Below are 26,284 nucleotides of genomic sequence, written 5' to 3' on the forward strand. Positions count from 1 at the left end.
ACAATAGTACATGAAAAAGGTATTAGAGGGGTTAATGTTAGAAGTAAAGAAGTCAAAATATCATTATCTGAATATAGCTTAATAATGTATATAGAAATGTGACTTCCTCTACAAAAAAAAAGAATAGATTTAAGTCAAGCTTCAGAATATAAAGTTAACTCACATAATCATCAACATTCCTAAGTAACAGCAGAAAAATATTTTTTAAAGGGAAACTCATTTTCTATTAACTCTAGTGTTGTACCAGAAGCGAGCGAGACACACCACAGAGTATAAGTTTTAAGTGGAGAATTTATTAGCCGGCGGCCATCGGGGTACGGCACCACAAATCAATGGCAAATGTGTTGGGGTGATGGCTTGGCTTATATAGGATATGGGGGTACAGAGTAGGGGGGAAGAGGAACAAAGGTCCTGGCTGATCAAAAGATTCAGTCAGGTTATCGTACTAGTGGGATAATCTCATTTACATTCCTTGGTGGAGTCACAGAGTCCCAGGGATATCTCCCAGGAAGGGTCTATCAAGTTATCTCTCAGTGGGATGGTCCTATCTATTGACATTCCAGGAAGGAGCCATGGAGTCCCAGGGGGTTTGCTAAATACCAAAGATATCTGAATCCATTCTTTCTGGGGGGGCTTGTCAGTAGCTAGGGGTTACTCAGGGGTTCCTAATTTTCCTTGTATTACATTCCCCACTTTTTTCTTCATGGGAATTTCAAATCCTTGAAAAAGGAACGACCTGATAGGGCATAGCAATAAAATTAGGAGGCCAACCAAAACGCTAAGCAGGGGTGACAATAAAAGGAACGCTAGGTCGTTGGCCCCAGGGGAAGGCCAGACCTAATTGGAAGACTCAAGGAGAGTCCAAGGAGCCTCCCCAGGTACTGCACTCCAGAAATTTAAAAAATGGTATAAAACATCCCACATTTCCCAAAACATCCCACATTTCCCCCTTTTTTTTGGTCAAAGGCAAACTGAAAGTTTCACCTAAAGACCAATTAAAGGTATGGAAAAAAAAAAAACTCTATTTCCCACAGGGTGAAGTTTTAAAATCCCTATCTAGGTGGAGTCAGGTTTTCCCTTTTCTGTATTGGGACATCCCCAGGGACGGGCAGGAATTGTAAACTAATTGTAAGTAAGCAGAGGGAACATAATAAAAGTTCAGGAAAAACAGTCTTGGGAACACAAGGACGCAGAAGGGAAAAAAGCAGGTCTTTGCTCAGGTTCTGGTTCCGGATCCCTTGAGAAAGCCGTCCGCATCCGGTGCTGTCCCTCTCAGGCTCTTGGAACCGCAGGGCGAGGTCTTCTATAGGCCCAGATGTCCACTCCTCACAATGTTCATTTAAAGCAGTATTTTAAAATCCCAGATGCCTGATTGTAGTTATCTGGTCCCTTGATAGTAAAAGAGAGTTCTGCTTCTCTGGTTCAGATCTAGAAATTCTCAGACAATTTTAACTTACTATAACTTACAGATACTTTACAAAGGGGATATATTTTCACTTGTACCATTATCTTATACAATTTTCTTGTGCTAGCATCCAAATTTAAGATCTTATTACCAAAACACACTTAACAGCTTGAATTTCCAGAACTGATAATTTTTTAGAGCCAATCATACACATCTATAAATAATTCTTAGGGCAATCAATCTGATCCCTACTGCCTTTTTCAAAATTCGCTATCCCTTCCTTTTATTAGACATTGATCACATTACATCTTTGCCTTATTTGCTTTGCCTAATCATTTTCCCCTTTTGGAGGATGTTATCCCTATATTATTTCAATGTCTTATTGGTCATGAACCTAAGTTAAAATTGTAAGCTATTCATACTTATATCCTATTATAGTAACTCAGAGATATTTCAATATTCATCTATCTATTACCTAACAGATTTAGCATAGTGCTTACAAAACTTCTTGTTAATATAAATTTGCTATGAAAGAAACGAGGGACTATGTCATATATCTTAACAGAAGGAAAGAACTTACTCCTTAGCTCTGTTTGATTCAAGGCACAAGTCATATCTGATAGCCAATCTTATAGTCACAAGGTGCTGAAAGCAGGGCTTAGTTGTAACCAGGTGGGGACTTTCCTTTTCAGAAAGGAAATAGCAGAGTTGGGAAATAAAGTCAGGAAGATCCTACCTAGGCTGTGTCCAAGGTCGTCTTCACGACTGCTCCCAGGCAGACCCACCTAAAAAATTCTCAGCTTGTAACGCCTGGTGTGCCATTACTGGCTTCATGTGACCTAGTCCTGTAATCAGATCTTAAGACAATATTAAATTGTAGTCCCATAAAATCTTAAATAGCAAATAAATATCCTTCAGATAAGACTGCCCAAATTTTATTGAGCTAATAATTATCAAATCAAGCTACATAACTTTTCCATCTTCTAAATACTTCCTCACACTCATCTCCAACTTACTTTGACCATCTGAAACTATCATTCTCGGGACAAGAGAGGCTTAGCTAACTCCCATTTGTCCCCAAACTTTCTTATCTGCCTTTCCTATTTTCCCTCAACCTTAATTCACCTTTCCAAATCTTTCAAACCTAGCACTAAGTCTTCTTTACATTTCAACCATAAGACAAAACAACTCATAAGTTAGTACTTTCATTGTCATAACTGTGTATACTGGAATCCCATTCCAGCTTCTTAAACCACAAAGACACAAAAAAGGGGATTTGTTTTTTCGTGATAACTCATTCTAAAAGAAGGAACACTTATTAAAAAGATCTGCCATCTCATCTCCCCCTGAAGGTGGGTTCTTCTCCATCAGTTGGCAGACTTCACTAATTAAACTACCAGGCCAAACCCATATCAAGTCTTAGTCTAATCTTATCAGTTTTTTTAAAAAGAAGCCAGGTTGGAGGCTTCTAGGCCCCTACCGTCCTCTTAATGCTGCCCCTCCCCTTTCCTTCCCTTCTGACAGGTGGGCTAAGGTGAAATTCTTTTCTCCTTATCTAAACTAAGGGCAGGGAGGAGTAAGGAATTCAGACTGTCGTTTGGAACCTCCTTACTCAAAAAAAAACTTGAATAAGACATCAAATGGGCCTTCAACCTCCCTCTCAAGGCTTCTATAGATAAGCATTAATTCTAATAATTCTAATAAGGTTCTCACCCAGAAACTCTGAGAACTCACAATAGGTTTGAACTGCAACCAATTGGCTTACAGGTGGAAATTCAGCAGGCCTTCTAAAATTATACAAAAAGATTTTACAGAACATTTTTTTCAAAAGTATTTTCCCTTCTTAAAGCAAAATAACCTTTAAATGCTGGAATTCATTAACTAAGTTGGTGCCAAATGTCCTCATTCTCAATATTGCACAGAATTCCTAGACATTACAAAGTTCCTTAATCAAAAAGTGTTATAATGGGAGGACACTTAATTTCTATAAATTACATACTCAATTAATTAGCCTTATCACAATAAGGTTTACCAGGACTTAAAAAAGCTTTTTCCATAAGAATTCCTCTACACAGAAAACTCACACAAGATTGATAAGAATTCATGACTAGATGGTTTCAAAAGTTCTTGTTTCAGTTAATAACCTCAATTTCTTAATTAACTATGATTCTTAATCTAACAACATCCAGATTATAAGAGAAATTATTCTCTAACAGCACAGGTAATGCGATGTTAACCAATTTGTATATAATAACTAACTTAGAAATAAGTACACCACAAGCAATTATCATGTATCTAAAACTTGAAACAGATTCCAATTAATTACCAATCTAGTGATCATAACTGAGTTGGATAAGCAAATCAAATCTAATTCATAACCACTAGTGGTAACATTTTAATTTCTAAGGCCCAATATTCTCTGCATTGTAAAAGATTACCACATTTTTCAATATTGCTGATACATCTGTTTGTCAAATTACACAATTTAGAAATGTACCAGTGCCCTAAACATAATTATGCATTTTAAAACTTGAAACAACCCTTTTATCAGTTTAGGTGAACACATTTCTAAATCTCCTTACTCAGAGAATCTTTCATATCATTATTTGAAACTATAACTTTAAATCACCAGATATATTCTCATAATAGGAACTTTTTCACACAGAAAGTCTGTTCTCATGGTTAAATATCAGTATTATTAATTATTTACTTGTTATAACCACATATAACAGTTCCAAATTTTATCACATCCCTTTAAAAAAACCCAATTCACATATATCAAAATCAGATTAAAATTGCTATAATATCATTTCTTACCACACAATGGTCTTCTCAAATTTCACAATCTAAGAGAATTTTTGGGAACACAATGCAAGTTTAGAAATACAGAAACAATAATTTTCAGATGACATCTATTGCATTTCCAGACTTCCACATATAGAAATTATTCAGCTTATTACTTTTGGTATTATATATTAATGTATTAATATATAAATACATGTATCACATATATTAATACATTAACATCCCAAATACACTTTATTTAGCTGTATATTCTTCAGCACCACTACCTCTGGCCCAGGTATAGGAACTTTTGCCTGGCCATGAATGAACTTATGAAAGAAAGAGAAACTTAATTTTGCACCCACTTTTTCCAAGCTTCATCTTATACAAAAATGCCTAAAAGGATTTTTTTTTTTTCCGGACTCCCAAGGAAGATAAGAGCAGGAAAAAAATCCCTTTTAGTTTTCTAAAGAGCTCCTCCCTAGGTGGGGCCTGGCAGCCCCTTGAGGGCAAGGAGCCTACCCTTCCAAGCACTAACTGACCAACCCTATTTCTTTACAAGTTTCCTTTTAGCTTCAGCTCTGATAACCTTTCACTGTGGAGGGTGGGGGAAGGGTGAGACCAGGAGCAGCACATGGCAGCCAAGAGGAGCACATGGACTCCTGACTAGACAGGTAATCTCAAGCTGCTGCTCTACCACCCCCTAAGTTCCTTATACAGGTTTTCTATCTCTCTCTTTCACAAATTCACCTTTTAAACTTTACCACAAGGACGGGCTACAAAGGTACTCAGGGGCACAGGACTGACTGTCAGTCTGTGAATTTCTATCCCTCTCCTCATTGCCCGGTGGGGAGGGCGATTTAAGTTTTTCCCTACAGTTCTCCTGCATTCTCTACTAATCTGATCCGGGAGGAGAAGAGTTTGATTTAACTGCTCTAACTTTTACTGTAGTGAAAAGATCTCAATGATTGTAATTCAAGTAAAACTTCACCCCTTGCTCACTCCCAAAAACCTCTTTTGTACTTGAATCTAAGGGAATCAGGGACTGGGACAAATGCGAGAGTCCCACTGAAGACTTTAACTGAGGTTTTAGCCACAAGGCATTCATTGGGAGGAGATGTTTTCAGCAAGAGTGAGCTCCTGGAATGGATTTACAATTTCAGGAGTTCTTTCTTCTCAAATTCAACTAACCAATTTCCAAACTTTTTAACAATTTAAAAACTAGAATTTGCCAGATTTTAACCTATTCCCCGTAGTTCCACGCTGGCCAAACGGGAGCCACAAGGAAGGGAGTCTGTTTCCCTATTGACAGCCTGATATCTCTGGCTGCCTATGTTTCAGATTTTTTTTCTTTTTTTTTTTCAACAAAACATAGACATTTCACAATTAACACAGACACGCGAACAGAGACGAACTCAAAACACAACAAAGTTCACGGTGTGGATCGAATTGAAGGCTAAGCAGGTCCCCTCAGAGGAAAGATTTCCTCCTCAAAGATACTGATGAGAGTTTGGGGTGAGAGGTGCTCGACACCCCAAAGTACCGACACGCCGGGTCCTGCCGAAAGAATTCGACTCAAGCTTTCTCAGCCAAGGGAAAGGACAAAGTTTATTAAGAGTTAGCCAAATAAGCCTGCCCCGAGAGATCCCACCCCCTGCGACGCCTGTAAGGAAAAAGGGCCAGACCCATCTGAGCTAGATTGGTTCTGACCAACCTCATGGAGGCAAGATGGAGATTATATACACAAAGGTTGTGGGAGGGATTGAGGGGTGGTCTGGGGTGACCAGAAGAGGGGTCTAGGGAGGGACTTAAGGACGAGGTCAGACTCCAGGGTGGGGGAAATAGCTGAAGGCCATATGGAAATGACAACCCATCAAGGGCTGGGGTAGCTGCGGCTAGGGTATAGATATTTTGATCAGGATTAAGGATGGGAAACAGGATTAAGGGTGGGAAACAGCTGGACAATAGAGGACTGGGCAAGGTAGGCATTTGGGCTTAATGGTTATAGCCTCAGGCCAAGGCCAGGTCGAGTGGCAAGATTCAAGGAGAGTTCAAGGGTTCAAGGGGTTCCTAGAGACTGTGCCCTCATCAATACGACCCCCAATCTTTCTCACACCTCAACACAAAACAGAGAACCACACAGTGTGGGTGAAATCGAAGGCTAAACAAGTCCTCTCAGAGGAAAGATTTCCTCCTCAAGGATACGACCCCCAATCTCTCTCACACTCCAACACAAAACAGAGAACCACACAGTGTGGGTGAAATCGAAGGCTAAACAAGTCCTCTCAGAGGAAAGATTTCCTCCTCAAGGATACGACCCCCAATCTCCCCACACCCAAAACACAAAACAGAAAACCAAATGGCATGAGCTGATTGAAGGCTAAACAAGTCCTCTCAGGGGAAAGATTTCCTCCTCAAGGATACGACCCCCAATCTTCCCACACCCCAGTAGGAAGGGTGGCGTCCCAGCTTCCTAGCTCTGTACCACAGCCTCGTCAGGGTTTAGCATGGTATCAGAGATCCAAATGGCTAGCCCCAAACCAGAAAAACCTTACCTCTAGAGGTCTACAAAACCAGAATTCTCCATAGGCCGAAAAGGGACAGGTCAGCAAAGAGCCCATTCTCCGAGACCATCACTCCACATCAGAGTCCTAGGAAAAGAAATCCCTAGGAGCCGGCCCTCTGAAGTGAGAGAAGGTGGATCGGGGGCAGAGACTCCCTGCTGAGGTCTGGAATTCTGTGTGTGTCTCCAGGGCGGTAACACGAAATACCGCCGCATCTCGCTGGGGCCTCCAAAATGTTGTACCAGAAGCGAGCGAGACACACCACAGAGTATAAGTTTTAAGTGGAGAATTTATTAGCCGGCGGCCATCGGGGTACGGCACCACAAATCAATGGCAAATGTGTTGGGGTGATGGCTTGGCTTATATAGGATATGGGGGTACAGAGTAGGGGGGAAGAGGAACAAAGGTCCTGGCTGATCAAAAGATTCAGTCAGGTTATCGTACTAGTGGGATAATCTCATTTACATTCCTTGGTGGAGTCACAGAGTCCCAGGGATATCTCCCAGGAAGGGTCTATCAAGTTATCTCTCAGTGGGATGGTCCTATCTATTGACATTCCAGGAAGGAACCAAGGAGTCTCAGGGATATCTGCTAGACAGGATCTGCCAGGTTATCTCTCAGTGGGATGGTCCTATCTATTGACATTTCAGGAAGGAGCCATGGAGTCCCAGGGGGTTTGCTAAATACCAAGGATATCTGAATCCATTCTTTCTGGGGGGGCTTGTCAGTAGCTAGGGGTTACTCAGGGGTTCCTAATTTTCCTTGTATTACATAGAAACTATAAAATATTTGGGAATTAACCTACCTAGGAATACAAAGAATCTGTATAATAACAACTATAAAATTATAATGACCAAAATAAAGGAAAACCTAAATAATTGAATGTTCATGAAGGGGTCAGATTAATATAGTAAGAAGGACAACTAATATGTATGTAATTCCATACCAATCAGGATACCAAAAGGCTTCATTTTAGAGCTAGAAAAAAATCATAATGAAATTTACATGAAAAAAGTGGGTTAAAATGCCTTGTGTTATATTAAAAAGAAAAGCTGACATGAGTAGTTTTATTCTCTTAGACTTTAAAACCTATTACAAGTGGTCATCATCAAAACTAGCTGGTACTGGGAAACAGAAAGAAGTAGATCAATGAAAGATGCCCCAGACATCCAATCAGATATATAGAAATGTCTAATGTTTGATAAACCTATAGAAAATAAAAACTAGAGAAGGAATTTATTATTTCACAAATACACTCAAGAAAATTGATGGTACTCTAGTGCAGGAAAGGGAATTAGACCCACATCTTACACCATACACCTGAATGAATTTTAACTGATAAGAAATGTAAACATTCTTTTTAAATCTATCATTTTCTTCCAAAAAAAATGGAATAAAGTGATTAGCTCAATTCTAGAGGGGAAATGACTTATTTTTCAATTCAACAAATAGAAGAAACTTACTAGGTACAATGTAGATGAAAATTTTTTAAAATCTGTATAACATAAACTATATAACTAAGACAAAAAATAATAGATTGGGAAAAAAATTCATGGCATGTATGATAGATGAAAATTAGACACCTAAAAGATATAAAGGATTATTAAAAGTTGCAGTGGTAATTCCAATTCTACAATGGATAATGGTCAAAGAATAAGAATTTTTTTTTAAAAGGATACACAGATTGTTAGTAATCACTATAAAAATGACAACTTCAGTGATAATTAAAGAAACACAAAATAACAATAGCTAACATTTATGTAGTGCTTTAAGGTTTAAAAAGTGATTTAAATATATTATACATAATATGTATTGAAAACAACTTTGAAGAACCACGTTGTTGAGGTCTAGGGGTCTTGGGAATGCCAAAATGCAAGGGTAAAAGGCTCATGTCTGCCTTGAAAGAACTTGACCACTCAAGCCTTCTTTCAGTCCAAGTGGTTTATTAAAACACCAATTGGGGTGGGTGAGAGTCCTAGTGAGTCTGAGCTATTTGTGATGCCAATACAAGTGGGCCAGATTTTAAAAATCTGAACAATTTAATGGGGACAAGATGGACACTTTTATACAGAAAGACTGTGGGAAGATCTGGATGGGATTGAGGAGTGGCAAGTAGCCTGGGATGGGGCCAGGTACAGACAATTGAGGGAGTTTAGTGGCAGAGAGCCAAAGTGAAGGGCAGTTGAAAGGATTATTGAGCATCTAGGTGGGAATGTGTGGGAAAGTTCAGGAGCTGGCTGGCATTTTTGGGTCCAGGTCCCATACCCTTTCAACCTGACACCCATAAGCTTGGCAAAAATAAATAAAATTTCATCTTTTCCTAATTATATTTTAAAAAAAATAACAAGCACCCAACTACTCTCCCCACCACCCCTTCCAAGAAAAATAAAACCTTTCCAATATATACACACAGTCAAGCAAAACATATCCCCATATTGACCATGTCCATGGATCAGAGAGCTCATTACTTCTCTGTCAGAGATGGGCAGTATTCAAAATCATTGGAGTTCTAGAATCTTGATCATTGTGTTAACCAGAGGTCTTAAGTCTTTCAAAATTGTTCATTTTTACAGTATTATTGTATAAATTGTTTTCCTGGTTCTGCTTACTTCACTCTGCATCAGTTCAAAGTGAGGTTCAAGTGATACCTATTCCCCCCACTCATTCCTTGTTTGTGGAATTCTTCTTGTGTTCCTCCCTGGGGCTCATTTGGGCTTAAAGAAGTTTCCCTCTGAGAGAAGCTCATTTTTGTTAGTCATTTGTTTTATTCCAATTTTCTGTTTTTTGCTCTTTTTACTTGGAGTGGGACAGGTATTTGGCAGGCAGTAGTAGTCTTTGAAAATTCATAAAAATGTTGTCCTTTTCTTGAATTTGCATACAAATTTGCAATTGCATTTACAGTTGATTACAATCTCCAGGCCTGTAAGATGTAAAAAGCTTGGCACCTCCTTAAAGAATGTTAAGTTTGGGACTATTTGGGGAACTGGGTTAAAAGGAGTTCTGGGACTCTTTAGTTAGCATTTAAAAGACCATCGAGAACTGTGGATCTTTTGAGACTTTTTAATGCAGATGCTAGGGGAGGCACTTGAAAGGACAATACTTGAGCTACATCAAGACCCCAGAGAATTCTCAGTAAGGAAAATCTCTATACCTCTGAGAGTTGCCAAGAACATTGAGTGGAAGTCAGGGCCACATAGCCATCATGTGTCATAGACAGGGCTGGAACCTAAGATTTCCTGACTCAGAGACATATTTTCTAATCATTACCCCATGCTCCTTCTCTGAGACTTCTCAGACCCCTGGCCATGGGGGTAAGGATAGGCTTAGGTTTTGGATAGACCGGACCTCATTAAGGATGAAGCAGACCATCCTTACCTGTCCTTGCTCAGCACCTCTTTTTCTGATACTCCCAGATCAGATAAATTCTATATCATTTTTCTCTACCTTACCTGCCCAAGTATCCACTAAGCCCCTCAAAGTAAAACCTGCACTCCATCCATTAGGAAACTGTGGAACAACTAACAACTACCTTGGTCAGATTGGCATGATTGTGCCAGCCACCACCTTTGTGGCCAAATGCTGGGGCCTAAACATAGGCAAATACAGTCTATCTCAGGCCGCGTATACCTCAAGATATTCAGGAGGGCATTTTTTGGACTTCAGCCTGGGGTTCTATGGATGGCTCTGTTTGTTACTTGTTTGGAGTAAGATCACTGAAAGAGGCCCAAAGGAGGTTCAACTCAATATAAGGAAGCATATATTCAAAGTCCTTTTCTGCATCTTAAATTAAGATTACTAGTGGCCACCAGAGGGAGCTAAGCACATTCAATATACTTGACAAACTCCATGAAGAATTCAGAACACATAATATTAAACCTGGGAAGGACCTTATAGACCATGTAGTTCAGAGGTGTTTAACTTTAGGGTCTGTGAACTCTTTAAAAAAATAACATTTCAATATAATTGGCTTCTTTTTATAACTTTGTGTATTTTGTTTTATATATTTAGAAATATTCTGAAAAAGGGTCTATGGGCTTCATCAGACTAACAAAGGGGTCCGTGACACAAAAAAGGTTAAGAACACCTGATCTAGCCTAACCTTTTCATTTTGCAGATGAAGAAAATGAGGCTGGTTGGAGGGGGGACATTAAATGTAGTTATTGTGTCTTTACTGCCAACAGTAGCATAGGCACATGATTTAGAATCAGAGCATCTTTTGGATAGAAAAATAAGACTCCTAGATTTTTAGTCAGGTAGCCTGGATTTAAATCCTGGATGTTACTTACTACTTGTGTGACTTGGCCAGAAATGTGCTAGAACCAATTCTAACTAGTACAGCTGATTTTCTAAAATTTGCAGTGTAAGCATTTGTACTTCTGTTTTGTTGATTGATTTAAATGATGGAGAAAATGTTAATAGCTCAGGTTAAACTTAAAAATGTGTATTGCATCCATTTCTTTTTCCTCAGAGAGCTGGTTATTGAACATTTATCAGCACACCTGGGCCTTGAGCCTTCTATAGTTCTCAGTTTCCTTATCTATAAAGTGAGAGGTTTGTACTAGATTTGTTCTAGCTTAAAACCCAGTCAGTCCTGAAGGCAGCAATTCTGGATTTGTAGTCTTGTATTTGTATCTCAGCCTGACCATCTCTATGACCTCAGGCAAATCGTCCTATCTGGGCTTCAGTTTTAATATCTGTATGGGACTTCTGGTCCAAGATGGTGATCAGAGGAATGAATCCTCGGAAGCCCTCCCAAATTCCCCTCCAAACAACCAGAAAACCACCTCAGAATTGGTCTGTGAGCAGGAGAGCAGCTCACCAGCCTGGCAGGAAAAGTCTGTCTCACTGGGGTGGGAAGGGAGCCAGGTCTAAGAGCAAAAGCCAGTCTCACAGTAGGGAGCCTGCAGCAAGGCTCTAAGCCTGAGGCAATCCACCAGCAAGGCCCTGCAAACCAACAGCTCCCTAGGCAAGTGAGCAGTCTGCATAGTACAGCAAAGCACCACACCCTGCCCCCACCCCCAGCCACAAGCGCTAGCAACTCCATTGCTGACCAGGAGTGGTTTCTCCCCAGGCCTGGCCAACAGCAAGACCCCACCCCTGGGGCCTAGCAGCAGAGAGAAACCCTGTTTCAGTAGCAATCCAGCAGCAGGGCCCTATCCCTGGGGCAGACCAGCAACAAGATCACTCCTAAAGAGCCAGTCACCAGAAATACTCTGCTACCATAGCAATCTAGCAACGAGGTCCCATCCCTAGAATAGGCCAGCAGCTAAACCCCACACCCAGGGGAGGCCAGCAGGGAGCCCCCCCTCCCCAGTACAAACCAGAAGAGAAGCCTAGCCTCCAGAGAAAGCAAGCAGCTAAGCCCTGAAGTCAAGTGAAAGTCAGCAGTAAGACCCAGAGCTCCAGCACAAAAAGCCCAGGACAACAAAGGATCAGAGCCCAACTCTCATATAAAAACACTGAGTCAAAAAAAAAAAAAGACAGAAAAAAATGGGCAAAAAACCAAAAGAGCTTGACTGTAGAAAGTTACTATGGTGACAGGGAAGATCAAGGTACAAACTTGGAAAAGGATAATAGTATCAAAATGACTGCATGTGAAGCCTCAAAGAAAAATATCTCAGGCCCCAAGAAAATTCCTGGAAGAGCTTAAAAAGGATTTTAAAAAGCAAATTAGAGAAGTAGAAAAAAATTTGGAAAAGAAATGAGAGTAAAACAAGGAAATCATGAAAAAAGAGTCCATAACATGAGAAAAGATATCCCTAAAAAACAGAATTGGCCAAATGGGAATAGGAAGTATAAAAGCTCACTAAAGAAAATAATTCCTTAAAAATTACAGTTGAACAAGTGGAAACTAATGACTCTATGAGACATCAGGATACAATAAAACAAAATTTAAAAGTTAAAAAAAAATAAAAGAAAATGTGAAATTTCCCTTTGGAAAAATAATTGACCTAGAAAATAGATCCAGGAGAGATTATATAAGAATTATTGGACTACCTGAAAGCCATGATCAAAAGAAGAAGCCTAGACATCATTCAAGAAATTATAAAAGAGGTGAAGACAGGGACTTGCTTGAGCTCTCCCCCAAATCCCTCCAAACACCTGTAAAAAATGACTAAACAAATTCTAGGGCTACAGAACCCACAAAATGACAGAGTGAAACAAGTCTCTAGCCCAAGATGGCCTGGATGGTCACTGGGAAGGGTCTATTGCACTGTGCTTGGAGCAGGGTGCAGCCCAGCATGGGCTACACCAGGACAGGCCAGGCTAGAGTAAACCAGGAGGAGCAGGCCTCAGCACACTGAATCACTGAGCTGTGGCAGTTTCCAGACTTCTCAACCCACAAAGCCAAAGATAATGGGGAGCAGGTCAGTGGGAAAACTGTTGGACCTGGGTGAGAGAAATGTGCAGGCCAGCCCCTAGCCTCGGGGCAGTAGAGGTGGCTGCAGCTGCAGTGCCTGCTTCCAGAGCTCCAGGCCCACAGACAGTGGGGGGGATTCAAGTGGCTGATCAGAGTGGGAGTGCAGGGATCTCTTTGCTGGAGCTGAGGCAGGGTTCTCTTGCTTTGCCCTGTTTGGATCTGGGTGGCAGTCCTGGTTGGCAGTCCTTGGGAGAGGAGGAGCACTGTGGTGGCTGTGGAGAGGTAGTCCTCCTGGTAGTTATATGGCAGAAAGGAGTGCTTGCATTCACAGACCAGAGCACAGGCCAGGAGAGTAGTATCGTACTACCTTGGAATAGAAGTAGCTCTGAAAACAGCTGCACAAAACCCCTGAAGCTTGGGACAGAGCAGTCTCCACTCTGGAAGCAGTCATACCCTGACAAAGAGCTCAAAAGTCAAGTAATTGGCTGGGGAAATGAGCAGGCAGCATAAAAGGACTCAGACTATAGAATCTTTCTTTGGTGACAAAGAAGATCAAAACATACAGCCAGCAGAAGTCAACAAAGTCAAAGAGCCTACATCAAAAGCCTCCAAGAAAAATATCAATTGGTTTCAGGCCATGGAAGAGCTCAAAAAAGAGCTGGAAAAACAAGTAAGAGAAGTAGAGAAAAAATTGGGAAAAGAAATGAGAGTGATGCAAGAAAATCATGAAAAGTGAGTCAACACCTTGCTAAAGGAGACCCCAAAAAAATACTGAAGAAAATAACACCTTAAAAAATAGACTAACCCAAATGACAAAAGAGCTCCAAAAAGCCAATGAGGAGAAGAAAGCCTTAAAAGGCAGAATTAGCCAAATGGAAAAGGAGATCCAAAAGAACACTGAGGAAAATACTGCTTTAAAAATGAGAATGGAGCGAGTAGAAGCTAGTGACTTTATGAGAAATCAAGAAATTATAAAACAGAACTAAAAGAATGAAAAACTGGAAGACAAGGTGAAATATCTCATTGGAAAAACCAGTGACCTGGAGAATACATCCAGGAGAGAGAATTTTAAAATTATTGGACTACCTGAAAGCCATGATCAAAAAAAGAGCCTAGGCATCATCTTTCAAGAAATTGTCAAGGAAAACTGCCCTGATATTCTAGAACCAGAGGGTAAAACAGAAATTGAAAGAATCCACCCATTGCCTCTTGAAAAAGATCCCCAAAAGAAAACTACTAGGAATATTGTAGCCAAATTCCAGAGTTCCCAGGTCAAGGAGAAAATATAGCAAGCAGCCAGAAAGAAACAATTTGAATATTGTGGAAACACAATCAGGATAACACAAGATCTAGCAGCTTCTACATTAAGGGATTGAAGGGCTTAGAATATGATATTCTGGAGGTCAAAGGAGCTAGGATTAAAACCAAGAATCACTTACCTAGCAAAACTGAGTATAATACTTCAGGGAAAAATATGGATTTTCAATGAAATAGAGGACTTTCAAGCATTCTTGATGAAAAAACCAGAGCTGAAAGAAAATTTGACTTTCAAATACAAGAATCAAGAGAAGCATGAAAAGGTAAACAGGAAAGAGAAAGCATGAGGGACTTACCAAAGTGGAGCTGTTTTCTTTACGTTCTTACATGCAAAGATGATATTTGTAACCCATGAGACCTTTCTCAGGATTAGGGTAGTTGAAGGAAATATACATATATATAAACAAAGGGTACAGAGTGAGTTGAATATGAAGGAATGATATCTAAAAAAATAAAATTAAGGGATGAGAGGAATATATTGAAAGAGGGAGAAAGGGAGATATAGAATAGGATAAATTATCTCACATAAAAGTGGCAAGAAAAAGCTGTTGTAATGGAAGGGAAGAGGGAGCAGGTGAAAGAGAATGAGTGAATCTTGCTCTCATTGGATTTGGCTTAAGGAGGGAATAACATACACACTCAATTGGGTATCTTACCTTACAGGAAAGTAGGGGGAAAGGGGATATGAGGTGGGGGAATGATAGAAGGGAGGACAGATTCGGGGAGGGGGTAGTCAAAAGCAAACACTTTTGAAAAGAGACATGGTCAAAGTAGAAATTGAATAAATGGGGGACAGGATAGGATGGAGGGAAATGTAGTTAGTCTTTTACAACATGACTATTATGGACATGTTTTGCATAATGATACATGTGTGGCCTATGTTGAATTGTTTGCTTTCTCAAGGATGGTGGGTGGGGAGGGAAGAAGGGAGAGAATTTGGAACTTAAAATTCTAAAAACAAATGTTAAAAAATTGGTTTTTTACATGCAACTAGGAAATAAGATATACAGGCAATGGGGTATAGAAATCTATCTTGCCCTACAAGAAAGTAAGGGGAAAGGGGATAAGGGGGGAGAGTGGGGTGATAGAAGGGAGGGCAGACTGGGGAAAAGGGGAATCAGAATACATGCCATCTTGGGGGGGGCAGGGTAGAGATGAGGAGAAAATTTGTAACTCAAAATCTTGTGGAAATGAATGTTGGAAATTAAAAATATATTTAGAAAAATAAAAAAGAAATTATCAAAGAAAACTACCCTGATATACTAGAACCAGAAGGCAAAATAGAAATTGAAAGAATCCACTGATCACGGCCTGAAAGTGATCCCAAAATGAAAACACCCAAGAACATCATAGCCAAATTCCAGAGTTCACAGAGCAAGGGGAAAGTATTGCAAGCAGCCAAAAAGAAACAATTCAAATATCATGGAGCTATAATCAGAATTATACAAGATCTGGCAGCTTCCACATTATAGAACCAGAGGGCTTGGAATATGATATATAATGTAAAAGAGTTAGGATTACAATCAAGAATCACCTACCCAGCAATACTGAATATAATCTTTTAGGGAAAGAAATGGATATTTAATGAAATGGAGGACTTTCAAGCATTTCTAATTAAAAGACCAGTGCTGAATAAAAAATTTGACTTCCAAATATAAGACTCAATCAAGAGAAACATAAAAAGGCAAAAAAGAAAGAAAAGAAACCATAAGAAATTCAATAAAGCCAAACTTTTATATTTCTATATGGCAAGATAATGTCTGTAGCTCTTAACTTAATTATTTATAATAGCAATTAGAAGGAATATACAGAGACAGAGGGTGTGGATATAATGTGACTTTATTGGGATGATACCCCCCAAAAAAACAAAATAAAGGGATGAGAAAGAAAATTGCATTAGAGGAAGAAGGAGGGGGGAGATTGAATGGGGTAAATTATTCCACATAGAAGAGGCATGAAAGAACTATTCTAATTGAGAGGAAGATGTGGGGGGTGGGCAAAGCTTAAACCTTATTCTCATCAAAATTGGTTCAAAGAGGGAATAACATACACACTCAGTTGGATATAGAAATCTATCTTAACTATAAGGAAGTAAAAATGGAGAGGGACCATAGAAGGGCGGGGGGGGGGGAGGCCTGATAAAAGGGAGCATATATTGGGGAAGGTAGTGATCAGAAGTAAAACACTTACGAGGAGGGAAAGGGTGGGGGAGTAAGAGAGATGGCAATAAACAGGTGAAAAATAGCATGGAGGGAAATACACAGTTATCATAACTATAAACGTGAGTGGGATGAACTCTCCCATAAAATGGAAGATAGTAAAATGGATTACAAATCAGAGTCCTACAATATGTTGTTTACAAGAAACAGATTTGAAGCAGAGAGATACACACAGGATAAATAAAGGTAAGGGGCTAGAGCAGAATCTATTATGCTTCAGGTGAAGCAAAGAAAGCAGGGGTAGCAGCCATGATCTCAGACAAAGCAAAAGAAAAAAATAGATCTAATTAAAAGAGATAAAAAAAGGAAATTACATCTTGCTGAAAGGTACCATAGACAATGAAGTCATATCAATACTAAACATATGTACCAAATGGCATAGGATCTAAATTTTAGGGGAGAAGTTGAATTAATTACAAGAGGAAATAGATACTAAAACTACACTAGTGGGGTACCCCAACTTTCCCCTCTCAGAACTAGATAAATATAGCCAAAAATTAAACAAAAAGGAAGTTAAAGAGGTGAACAAAATTCTGGAAAAGCTAGATATGATAGATCTCTAGAGAAAATCGAATGGGAATAGAAAGGAATATGTTTTTCTCAGCAGTGTACAGCACCTACACAAAAATTGACCATTAGGACATAAAAACCTTACAACCAAATGCAGAAAAGCAGAAATAGTAAATGCATACTTTTCAAATCATAATGCAATAAAAATTATATTAAATAATTATATTATATTATTATAAATGGACAATGGAAAGAGAGATTGAAATTAATTATAAATTAAAAATCTAATCCTAAAAAATAAGAGGGTCAAAGAACAAATCATAGAAACAATTGATAATTTCATTAAAGAAAATGACAACAATGAGACAATATACTAAAATTTATGAGATGCAGCCAAAGTGGTACTTAGGGGAAAATTTGTATCTCTAATCGCTTACATCAATAAAATGGAGAAAAAGCAAATCAATGAATTGGACATGCAACTAAAAAAGCTAGAAAAAGAACAAATTAAAAATCCCTAATTAAACACTAAATTGGAAATCCTGCAAATCAAAGAAGAGATTAATAAAATTGAAAGTAAGAAAACCCTTGAACTAATAAATAAAACTAGAAGCTGTTTTTATGAAAAAAAAACCCAATAAAATAGATAAACCATTTGGTTAATTTAATTACAAAAGGAAAGAAGAAAACCAAATTTCCAGTATCAAAAATGAAAGGGGTGAATTCACCATCAATGGAGAGGAAATTAAGATAACTGTTAGGAGCTATTTTGCTCAATTGTATGTCAATAAATTTGACAATCTCAATGAAATGGATGAATATCTACAAAAATATAAATTATCCAGATTAACAGAAGGAATAAAATAGTTGAATAACCCAATCTTAGAAAAAGAAATTGAACAAGCCATCAATGAACCTCCTATGAAAAAATCCCCGGGATCAGATGGATTCATAAGCGAATTCTACCAAACATTTAAAGAACAATTAATCCCAATACTATATAAACTATTTGGAAAAATAGGCTAAGAAGGATTCCTACCAAATTCCCCTTATGACATAAATATGATGCTGATACCCAAACCAGGAAGAGCCAAAACAGAGAAAAAAAATTATAGACCAATTTCCCTAATACTGATGCAAATATTTTAAATAAAATACCAGCAAAGAGATCACAGCAATATATCACAAGGATCATATACTATGACTAGGTGGGATTTATACCAGGAATGCAGGACTGGTTTAATATTAGGAAAACTATCAGCATAATTGACCATGTCAATAACAAAACCAACAGAAATCATATGATTGTACCAATAAATGCAGAAAAAGCCTTTGGAAAAAATATAGCATGCATTTCTATTAAAAACACAAGAGAGCATTAGGAACAAATGGAGCTTTCCTTAAAATATAAGTAATATTTTTCTAAAACCATCAGCAAGCATTATCTGTAATGGGAATAAGCTAGAAACCTTCCCAGTACAATCGGGGTGTGGGGGAAGGGAAGCAAAGATGCCCCTTATCACCTATATTATTTAATATTGTGTTAGAAATGTTAGCTATAGCAACAAGAGAAGAAAGAGAAATTAAAGGAATTAGAATTGGCAATGAGGAAATAAAGCTGTCACTCTTTGCAGAAGATACAATGTTATACTTAGAAAATCCTGGAGAATCAATGTGTACAAACAGCTGAAATGTTCTCAGTCACCAGTACTCTCTCCCAGGCTCCTTCTCTGTGTCTGTGTCTGTGTGTGTATAGACAAAGTGGCTTGTACAAACAGTTGAAATGTGCTCAGTCACCATTACTCTCCCAGGCTTTCTTCTTGTGTGTATGTGTGTGTATGTGCATGTGTGTATGTACAACAAGAGACAGGGACCTCTAATGTTAACATTGGCTTACATACGGTGCTGTTGGGTAGGGAACTGCTGCAAAGTGCTACATAATGCTTTCCAAAGACAAACCATTTGGATGTGGAACACACCCCTACTTCACTCCCCTAGTGCAGGTAAATAACAGGTAACTGGATAGTATCATCTTGTCAGTCTGAAGCATAGAGCTTTGGAAAAATAGGTTTCTAAATAAACCTGGGGAACAAAATGATATTTTTATTAGAGGACATCTTTAATTCTAGGGAATAGCTGGTCCTTTGAGTTTCACATGACTTTAAAGAAGCTGATATTGGAAAAATGGATATTGAACATTAATAATAATGATATTAGTAGTAGTAGTAACTGGCATTTATATAGTGCTTTAAGGCTTGAAAAGTGCTTTACATACATTATCTCATTTGAGTCTTACAACAACCTTGTGAAAAAAGTGCTATAGATATTATTATCTACATTTTACAGATAGGTATACTGAGGCTGGCAGCTTAAATGACTTGTTCAGGGTCACAGAGATGGTATCTAGAGTGGGATTTAAACCCCGATCTTCCTGAGTCTAATTTCTGCACTCCATTTACTATGTTATCATGTTCCAGTGTTTTTACTTGGGTTCCAACTGCATAGCCTGATCCGGTAGAAAGAGATTTGGCTCATCTGCATACTAGCTATAATATGAGACTTCCTCTGAGCCTCAGTTTCTTTGTCTATAAAACAGGGTGCTCTCTGAAATTTTGAGTTGCAGAGCTGGTGTCGACCCACACTGGAAGAGGGAATTCCTCACCAAGACCTCCCTGCACAAACAAAATAAGAAGCCTTGTCCCAAATCCACAAACCATATCTTAAAGCCTCAGTTTCCTTATCTGTAAAGAGAGAATAATAATACTTGTATTATCTATATCCGAAGTTTTTTGTGAGGAAAGTGCTGGACAAACCTTAAAGTGCTATATAATAATGTTGAATTATTATTATTTTTGTTATTGTCATTATTCCTTTCTTTGTATGGGGAGTTGCTTTACCCTTCTATCTCCTTGTCCATAAAGATGGTAATTTCACTAGGAGATGTTTTGAATTCAGTCTAAACAACCCTGGCAGTTTAGTAAGAGTCTAAGGAGGATGTGATTCCAGCTGTGAATGACTTCGACTCATTAGCCCCGTTGTCCTTCCTTTTCTTATTGTTCTGATATTTTTGCCAAAAATGATTTCTTTAAAGCAAAGAAAAATTATACTTAAATACACATAAGCAATTAACCTTTTTATTTTAAAATATATTTGTAAGATATAGCTTTTGTAATTTTAGGGAACCGAGGAATAAAACATCTGTTCACCAAAGATGAACTGCTGAAGGCCTCTCTGTCCCTGTCACACGCTCGTTCGGTGCTCATCACCACTGGATTCCCTACCCATTTCTCTCATGACCCACCTGAAGAGACTGATGGTCCCCCAGGAGCTATCGCAATAGCCGCCATTTTGCAAGCGTTAGAAAAAGAGGTTGCCATTGTTGTTGATGGGAGGGCCATGAGCTTGCACAGAAAGATTATTGAAGATTCGGTCGATCAAGGTGAGTTGAACCAAAGGAGAAGCATGTGGGCATGGATTAGATACTTTTTCTGTAGGGTATCAGGACTACTTTCAGTTCCCTAGGTTAGTCTTAGACTGTGGAAGAAGCCTGAATTGAATTTTATTCCAAACCATAAGCATTATTAAGTGGCTGCTAATTGCTAAATAAGAGGCATGTGTACCCATCTCCCAGCTCTCCCCTTCTGGTGGGCTGTTGTTGTTGTTCTGCTGTTCACCACTTTGGGCCTCAGCTCCCTTCCCTCTAAAATCATTTGACCTTAACAGTCTCTTCCATATTTGAAGTATGGTGACTACTTCCTATTAGACTTGTAGTTTTAGGAAGTAAACATGGAATGATTTTGACTTCAGTTCTTATTTGTCTTGACTTACAGTCTTGACTGATTGATTTTTTGCTGACCAAGTTCCTAGAATCACTTTGATTCTCTGTAATCAATCTCCTGAAATCTCAAGCTGTGGACTCCCACTGTACATAAATTCTGATCCCCATCTGGCTCAGCCGGTGACTCGAATGCATGATTTGATGCAGTGGATTTTGGAAAGCTTTTATTAAATTTGGAAGAAAAAGATGAAGACCTTTAGGTCTTTCGGTGGGAATTATTTCAGCCCTACTTGTGACTTGAATGTAAATAACTTCCAGTTATCTGGGGAAAACCTAAGATTGTGAGGTAGCGCTAAGTAGAAATTCCATCTGGATGAGAATGGGGATATTCATCCACTTATTATAATATCCAGATCTCACTCATGATAAATTTGTGCTTGGCAATATGATCTGGATCCTCATTGCTGCTCTGTGATTCTACTGTCCTCTTATTCACTCTGTCACTCATTTCCCAGAATTCTTCTCATTGTCTGAAGCATCCCTTCACCCCCAAGCTTAATGTTGTAGCCTCCTTAATTGAGAAAATTAAGGCCATCCTAAGAGAATTCCCTTGACATTTCTCAGCACCCCCATCCATCCTCCCTTCTCTCCATTCTGTCTCAGAGGAAGAAATGGGCCTACTCCTTGCTACAGTTATCTGCATCCTTGCCGCATTCCCTTTTGCCTTTCTGAGGACCTTGCAACTATCTCCTCACTTAAATTTATCTTCATTTTCTCCCTTTTCATTGCTTACTTCCTCTTCTGGGCCTAACCTAGATCAGGCTAGTTCACACAAGCGTGAAATTAGAATGCCATGAGAAACTCACGGGCCAAAATATTCAGTAAGAATAAGTTTATTTACATAAAAGGTTTAAAAGTGTACGATCACTAACTCAAATGGACGATTGTCTCCTGTGCCACTACATTTGCAACAGGAGTGTTGGGCTGGAAAGGCGTCCCACAGAGCTTTGAGAATTCCATTAAACCACCACATGCCGATGCTTCATGAGGAAGCCATGTCAATAGTCCCTTAGGCCAACCAAACCCCAAGGCTGGCCGCCTTGTCCCCATAAAGAAAAACTGCCCCAACCTATGTAAGAGATGCCAGTACTTCTCCTGCCCCATTCCCCATCTGTTCTCGAATATGCTCAGGTCTCCCAGGCCTAAAGAAATCTGTCCATTGACTCTTCACCATCCGGGGACCGCAGCATCTCTCCCCTCCCTTTCGTTGCTAACCTTCTTGAAAAAGCCGCCTATCCTTGACGCCTGTCCTTCCTTACCTGTCCTCAGCCCCTTGTGGTGGTGTTTTTCTCCTTACCATCTGTGATCACAAGTACAGTGGGACTTTTTGTTGTCTTTTGTTTTGGAGTGCTTCTCAGCACTAAGGCAATCAAATGCCTTTGAGTCTTGCCTTTGTTTCAAATCAGTCTTTGATTGAATCAGGAGCCTTTGATGACCTGCTTAAGTCGCAGGAAGGCTAGGTCACATGGGTTTGAATCACACAGTTGTGACACCCTTTGACCCTGAAGAAGTGTATATATACTCTGAGGTTAGCATTTTGCTTGGGGCTCACTCACTGGAAGAGAGTTGTCTGGTCAAATCACACAAGACTCTGGGTAGCCATTAAGGAGCCCCCTGGCTTTGAAAAACCCAGATATTGGTGCTTCTCTCTCTGGTAACTATGTATATAATGTTTTGGTCAGATGGCTAGAAGCCTGTCTGTCGATTTGTGTTGTTTTGCTCTGTTTATATAATTTCTGTTTATAATTTCTGTTTGTGTTTTCTCTCAAGTTCAGGGTGCTGACTTTTTCCTCTGAACTAAGTGAATGATATACATGTATTTAATTAAAATGTTAACTCCTTAAAGTTGCTTTCCTTAGAAAAGCAGATCAAGGAAACTGCGCTAGCAGCCCTCCTGTGTGCTGGTGTTATTGGCCTTACACAGCCACAGTAGTGGCAAGCAGCGTTGTTGTTACACCATTTAATGGAAATTTATTCTTTTAAAGGTCAGCAATGACCACCCAATAAACAAATAATAGAATTTTAGGCCTGGAAGGGAAGTTGTAGAACATTAAATCTGTCCTCTCCCATGTTACAGGCGAGGGAAATGAGGCCCAGGAAGGGAAAACGGTCTTATTTCATTTCTCATCGATTTGACCTCTCTAAAGCATGGTTGACCACCTCCTCTTCACGGAAGCACATAAATGGGGTTCTTCTCCCTTGACTTCAGAAGTGCCATATTCCTTGTTCTCTAACTGCTACTCTAGCCATCTCTTCTCTGTGATGCTTTGTCCTCTTCCCATTCCCTTTAAGATGGGTATTTCCTAAGGTTATGTCTTTGAACTTTCCTCTTTTTATTCTTTGTTCTTGGCAATCTCTAGGGCTTTGATGATGACTTACATGCCAATAATTCACAAATATATATGTATATAATATGTATGTATACACACAAATACATGCACATACATGCATGAATCTATGGGTACAAATGTGTGTGTACATATATATGTATATTAAAAGAGGGGGAAGGGAAGGGAAAGAGGGAGAGAGGTCGCTAGGTGGCACACTGCTGGACATGGAGTCAGGAAGACCTGAGTTCAAATGTGACCTCACACGCTTATTAATTGCATGGTCCTGGGCAAGTCACTTAATATTGCTCAGTCTCAGTTTTCTCATCTGTAAAAGGAAGATAAAAACAGCACCCATCTCCTTGGGCTGCTGGAAGGACAAAATGAGACATTTGTAAGTGGCTTTGCAACTTCGAAGCGTACATGCTAGACCTGAGCACTGTTGCTGTTGTTATTATCATGTGCATGTCTAGTCTTCACCCGTCTCCAGAGCTCGACTCCCATATCTTCAGTCTCCTATAGAATGTCTGCAGCTGGGTGCTCCCTGAAGCCTCCAATTGAGCGTGCTCCAAACCACGGTTACTGTCTTGCCCTCTCAACCTGCATCTCCCGACTTCACCATTCCAGTTACTATTGCTACCATCCACTCAGTCTTCAAAATCTTCCTGTTATTTTTTGACGCTTCCTTTCCCCTCTTAGGTCGAACCAGTTACCAAGTCCTGTCCACTCTACCTCTGTGATATCTCTGCTTCCTCTCTATTCCCTCTGTTCCCACCCTAATGTAGGTCTTTACTACTTGTGCTATTGCAGTAATTTCCCAGTGGGTCTTCCCATCCCTCTTCTCTCCTTCCTCCAAATCCTCCTTTGCTCTGCTGTCAGATTAATCTTCCTTATTTAATTACCAGGGAGTGCTACTGGCCAAGTGCCTGATCCTTTTCAGCGGTATGGGCCAAATGCTGGTGCTCTTGGCCCAAACCAGAGGGTACTCAGAGGTAACACGAGGTTCTCTGTGGTCTTGAGAGAGCTACCTCTGTTTCCCAGCACTGCCCTTTTTTGTGGGTGGCAACACTCATCTGGTGAGTCTCAAAGTGTGGTATGTGTGGATTTTATGCAATTGACTCTTACTGCGTGTGGTGTCCACACCCCCTGGGAAATTCCGCTGTGTTTTAGGACTATAAACACCAAAGTAGGCATAATGAAATTGATCATGTAATCAAAGCTTGCCCACATAAAGTTCTTTACCCTTAACCATAGAAACAGAGGAAAAGACTAAGTGTATTCAATCAATTACCACATGCTCTGGGTTCCCACAGTTTTCAGAACTTTTAGTCTCTAGGCAAGCCCTTCTACCCAAAGGGGAGAAAAACAATCTATTCTACGTGTTTCGATAACTATCATTTATAGTGCTTTCAGCTTTGCAAAGTATTTCTCATATCTTATCTCATTAATCCACACAACAATCCTGTGAGCTAAGGGCTATTATTAAACTTTTTTTAGAGATCGAGAAAGAGAGGCTGAAGGAAGTTAAGTTACTTGTCCAAGGTCACACAGCTAATCATTATTTTGGAGGCAGGATTCAAACTCAGTCTTTCTGAGTCCAAGTCTGTCATCCTATTCACTAGGCTACCTAATTGCCTCTTAACTAAAATCTTCCAGAGACGTAACTTATTAGTAGACAAACATTCTTGTCTAGACAGTGCCTAGACAGAAATTGCATTCAACAGAATTCCTCTTGCTGATCAGAAAAGCCCTCTGACGCAAGCAATTTCTAACACGTTTTAGTAATAATAAAACACAAGATGAAGAAATTTAAGAGCAATGAAAAAAAGTATGTAAGTTTCAGTTAGAGTCTTTGAATTATTTACCACAGTGAACAGTAATAATACTTGTGGGGAAGGTCTGTCTTCTCAGAAAACTAAGAATTTACTCCTTTAATCTGGTCAGAGGCATACTTCACTCTTAAGTTGGTCTAAGGGAAATTTTCCTCTATTGATCTACTCACCAGTTCTGAATTTGGGAGGTGAAGTAGATTAAGTATATTTCCTATTTTGAGTAGGACTTTAATTAAAGAGACACTGAGAAGCAAAAAAAACCAAAAAACAAAAAAAAAAAACCAAAACTACCAGACCAACAATATAAATTCCTTTTTTTCAAACTTTTCCCTATTAATAAGAATTTATTTTCTCTCCCTTCTCTCTCCTTCCTCCTCCCCCAATTTTTTAATTTAGTTATTTATTTTAACCTTCATTAAAAAAAATTGTGCTCCAAATTCTCTCCCTTCCTCCTGCCCTTACCCCACCCACCAAGAAGGTTAAAAAATATATTGATTATATATGTGAAATCATGTAAAACATATTTCCAGGGAGGCTAGGTGGTGCAGTGAATAGAGCACCAGTCCTGGAGTCAGGAGGACCTGAGTTCAAATCCAGCCTCAGACACTTGACACACTTACTAGCTGTGTGACGTTGGGCAAGTCACTTAACCCCAACTGTCCTGCCTTCCCCCCTCAAAAAAACCCATATTTCCATATTAGCTATGCTGAAAACATACAACAAAAAGCACAAAACATAAAGTGAAAAAAGTATGCTTCAATCTGCACTCAGAGTTCATCAGATCTCTCTGGAGGTGGATAGTGTTTTTCATCATGAGTCCTTTCCAATTGTCTTGAGCCATTGTATTTGTCAGAGTTGCTGTCTTTCTTTTTTTTTTTAATTTTTTTTTAGATTTTTTTATTTTTAGTTTACAACACTCAGTTCCACATGTTTTTGAGTTCCAAATTTTCTTCCCCTTCCTCCTCTCCCCCCTCCCCCGAAGACGGCATGGAATCCAATATACGTCCTACATATAACTTTGCATTACACTTATTTACACAATAGTCAAGTTGTAAAGAAGAATTATGACCAATGGAATGAATCATGAGAAAGAAGAAACAAAACCAAAAGAGGAAAAAAAGAGAGCA

General features: G+C 39.2%; 1 protein-coding gene across 2 annotated transcripts in view; it reads left to right on the top strand.

Annotated features, from left to right (window-relative positions):
• The window catches only part of DGLUCY (D-glutamate cyclase), a 142,462-nt gene that overhangs the window by 67,158 nt on the left and 49,020 nt on the right, over window positions 1–26,284 (top strand). For both annotated transcript variants that reach the window (XM_036736801.1, XM_036736800.1), the window contains exon 7: window positions 20,339–20,599. In XM_036736801.1, the coding sequence (XP_036592696.1) occupies window positions 20,339–20,599 (261 nt within the window). The remainder of the gene's footprint in view (window positions 1–20,338; window positions 20,600–26,284) is intronic.

This window comes from Trichosurus vulpecula, chromosome 8 (assembly GCF_011100635.1).
Source record: "Trichosurus vulpecula isolate mTriVul1 chromosome 8, mTriVul1.pri, whole genome shotgun sequence".
Taxonomy (NCBI): Eukaryota; Metazoa; Chordata; class Mammalia; order Diprotodontia; family Phalangeridae; genus Trichosurus; species Trichosurus vulpecula.